The sequence below is a fragment of the Bidens hawaiensis genome, unplaced genomic scaffold (genome assembly GCF_021521415.1).
Source record: "Bidens hawaiensis isolate Kalapana, Puna unplaced genomic scaffold, B.hawaiensis_p1.1 tig00030187_1, whole genome shotgun sequence".
NCBI lineage: Eukaryota > Viridiplantae > Streptophyta > Magnoliopsida > Asterales > Asteraceae > Bidens > Bidens hawaiensis.
The window spans coordinates 168,577-171,854 of record NW_027495016.1 but is presented as its reverse complement, the minus strand read 5'-3'; the positions used below and the strand labels follow the sequence as shown (position 1 = coordinate 171,854).

General features: G+C 38.9%; 1 protein-coding gene across 1 annotated transcript; it reads right to left on the bottom strand.

Annotated features, from left to right (window-relative positions):
* Positions 1–2,374: 2,374 nt before the first annotated feature.
* On the bottom strand, positions 2,375–3,075 carry LOC143579981 (E3 ubiquitin-protein ligase RING1-like). Its single transcript, XM_077063143.1, has 2 exons — positions 2,926–3,075; positions 2,375–2,860 (listed from the first exon to the last, which is right to left on the bottom strand). The coding sequence occupies exons 1-2, from the start codon at positions 3,073–3,075 to the stop codon at positions 2,375–2,377; spliced, it is 636 nt and encodes a 211-aa protein (XP_076919258.1).
* Positions 3,076–3,278: the final 203 nt, after the last annotated feature.

The following is a 3,278-nucleotide window of genomic DNA, read 5'->3' as shown; positions in this document are numbered from 1 at the left end:
TGCCTAGTGAATCGGGCCTAGTCTACTAAGATGTCGTATTCATACTTTAATGTGATTATGATAGACTTCTCCGAACGAGATAAATAAACAAATGAGCAAGTAAGTAACTAGCATATAAACATAAATTGATCAACAACACAATATTTGAGATTTGCAAGTGATGTATCAAAATACATAAAAGTATTACAAGGTACGTATAAAGTCCCCAAAAGGTTTAAAGCTGTAAAATAAGGGAGCGATTACTCACCTTAAAGGGTAGGCGAGATAGTAATAAAATAATAGTAACGAGGAAATTAGCGTTGCCCGCGCTACGTGGCCAACTTAGCGAAATCCGTCACAATGCGCAGCAGGTTTATTTTTCCCAGATTTTTCCAAAATGTCATATTTAGTCCGTGTACTTCTATAAATTTATTTTTTTAGTCATTTTAAGCGATTTTAAAGGTTTCTAAGCATTGTTTGACGAGGTTGAAAGTTAGGAGGATATAAAATAAGTTAAACAAAGTTAAACACTAATAAATACAAAATGAAAATAATTCGAAAGTTCCGAATTGCATTACAAGTCAGGTTAAACATAAACGAATTCAAATACGAAAAATTCGAGATGTTACACCTCCTTCATCAAATACACCCATCAAAAACCAAAAAAAAGGACCTGTCGTCACCACAAATCAACCCCCAAATTACCGGCACCGAAACAACCCTCTTCCACCGCTACCAAAGGTAAACCAAAACCGAAGGCTAACCCTAAACCCGCAACCACACCAACCACCTAACCATACAAACACGCCAATTGGGCCTTGCGATTGAACAACGAAGAATCGAATGCCACCGGAAGACATGCACGGCGACCACCATGGCATGACATTGAGACCACACCGAATGAAGCGGGAAGAGTTGAATGACGACCACCATGGGAACGCATCACATCCTTGAGGACAAGGATGATTTTTAGGGTGAGAGTATTGATTCGTGCCCACGCTCATGTTCCCATCTCTATGTCAAATCCTGACCCACGTTCCCTTTAAATGCTTTCTTTTATTTTGTAATTATATTATTAGTGTTAGTGGTGTAGTTAATTTTAATTCACGCATGCATGCCCTTCTTTTATAGTTTTCATTGTAAGTTTATAGAAAGGCATTTTGCTTATTATTAAAAAAGTTAGAGAAAATTAGCAAAGTTTTATTGTCTCTTTCTCTCTAATGTTTCTTGGATTCTAACCCGCTCAATGGGTCTATCACTTGGCAGATTAGCCATCTCGAATCGGCTTACTATCACCAACCTTGTTAGAGCGGGGAAAAGGACGCAACGGCCTGGTAAGTCCAATATGAAGAGTGTACGTTCTGGTTAGCCCAACCTTGTAAAAATGGTCTAGTGAAGGTAAAACTTGTTCTTTATTGTCCAAACATGTTTATATCGATGTTAACAGGTGGCATGTAATATTAGAAGTTAAATTGGACCTAAATATTTGAAGATATATATCATAGAACCAAATATATGCAATTCATGCTATTTAAAGCACACTTATAAGAATTGGTTGCGATTCTAGGTGCCCAATTTTCAAAGGATAAGGAAAGGAAATTATGACGAATCCTAATTCTGTATACATGTTGGTTTACACAAATGGTATTACTTGTGTAAAATTTAATATATATTAGTTATCATGAGAAGTGTCACGTGAATACATGTCAATTGTGTTCAGAATTATGGCTAGATACATGTGAATTGTGTATTAGAGCATGATCTAAAATGTGGAACTGTGATCATTATATATACATGGTGATTTTTCACTTGCAAGAGTGGTGAAAAACTCGACAATTAGATTCTCACATGTAATGACGTTGTGAATTTAAATCACGTGGATGCCATGCGTATGATTCTACACATTCTCGACATGCAACACCCTCGTCTAATGATTACCCACCAGCTTTCATCCTCATCTTCGTCATCTTCACCACCATCGTCTTTGTCCCATACAGACCATGAATGCAACCAGCCATAGAACCTCAACCAATTTATGAGTACTTTGTTCATAAAACTTAGTTTTAAAAAATTTCATTGCCATTACAAAATTAGTAGCATGAGGATGAAAAAGGAAAAAGAGAAAGAAAACCTTGAAATATGAACTATCAAGGGAGGATAAAATGATAATGGATAATTCATATTTCAATATGTAAATCTAAAGTTTAGAGAAAACAGCTAAATCTTTCATGAACACCCAATCTGTATGTACAATTTGATTCCGATCACTATCCTTCAATCTTTACCAAATAATTAATTTTATTATTTATTATTAACATCATCGTCATCCGATCTAGAACTCCCACTAGCTTCTCCTCTATCCCCATCCAAACTTCCCAGATTAATTTCACCATCATTATGCTCCAACGAACTGCGTATCAACACCATTATTATTATTATTATTATTATCAACAATCACGGCACGGCACAAGGGGCAATTAGTGTGTGACCGGAGCCACGTGTCAATACACCGCACATGAAACGCGTGCTTACAATTCGGTAACACTCGTAGCGTATCATCCTCTTCAAATTCCGTCAAACACACCGAGCAATCACAACCCTCAACAGAGCCATCACTCTTACTGAAACTAACCACGGTCAATCCGTTAATCACCGACGCCGGAAGACCCACTGTCCGGATGTACCAGATGGGGTGATCAAGAACATCGAGCTCATCGGAATTTGTAAAATCTTGATTTTCCGGCACCGGAGAAGCACCAGATCGGCACCACACGGTGTAGAATTTGTACACGGTGTAAACAAAGGTGGCGATGAGGAAGATTAGAGAGATCTTAAGAGGGAGAGAGAGTAATAAACTGTGGTGGTCCGGCAGTGGTACGGCGTGAGGTGAGATCACCGGCGCCGGCGTGGGCGACGGAGATGTGGGTTCGTACGGGCGGCAGAAATTAGGGCAGTAGAGAGTGCAATCGGCGGAGCAGAAGCCGGAGGGGTTGAGTTCCGGTTGCAGTCGATGAGGCAGAAAGGGTAGCTGGCGGTGGCGTTGGATGGGTTAATAAGGTTAACGATTAGTTTCCGGTGCTGGTTGGGTGCCGCCATGGGGATGGGTATGAGTGTGACTCACATTAAAGGATTTTGAATTGGAATGAAAGTCAAAGGGAGTGTGGGATTTGTATAATGAAAGAGATGAGGGTGGAATTGGAATTTGTATTTTGGTTTTTAAGGATTTTGCACGAGAATCTCCGCATCATCATCATGGTTATCAATTTGTTATTGTTATTTATTATTATTATTATTATTAA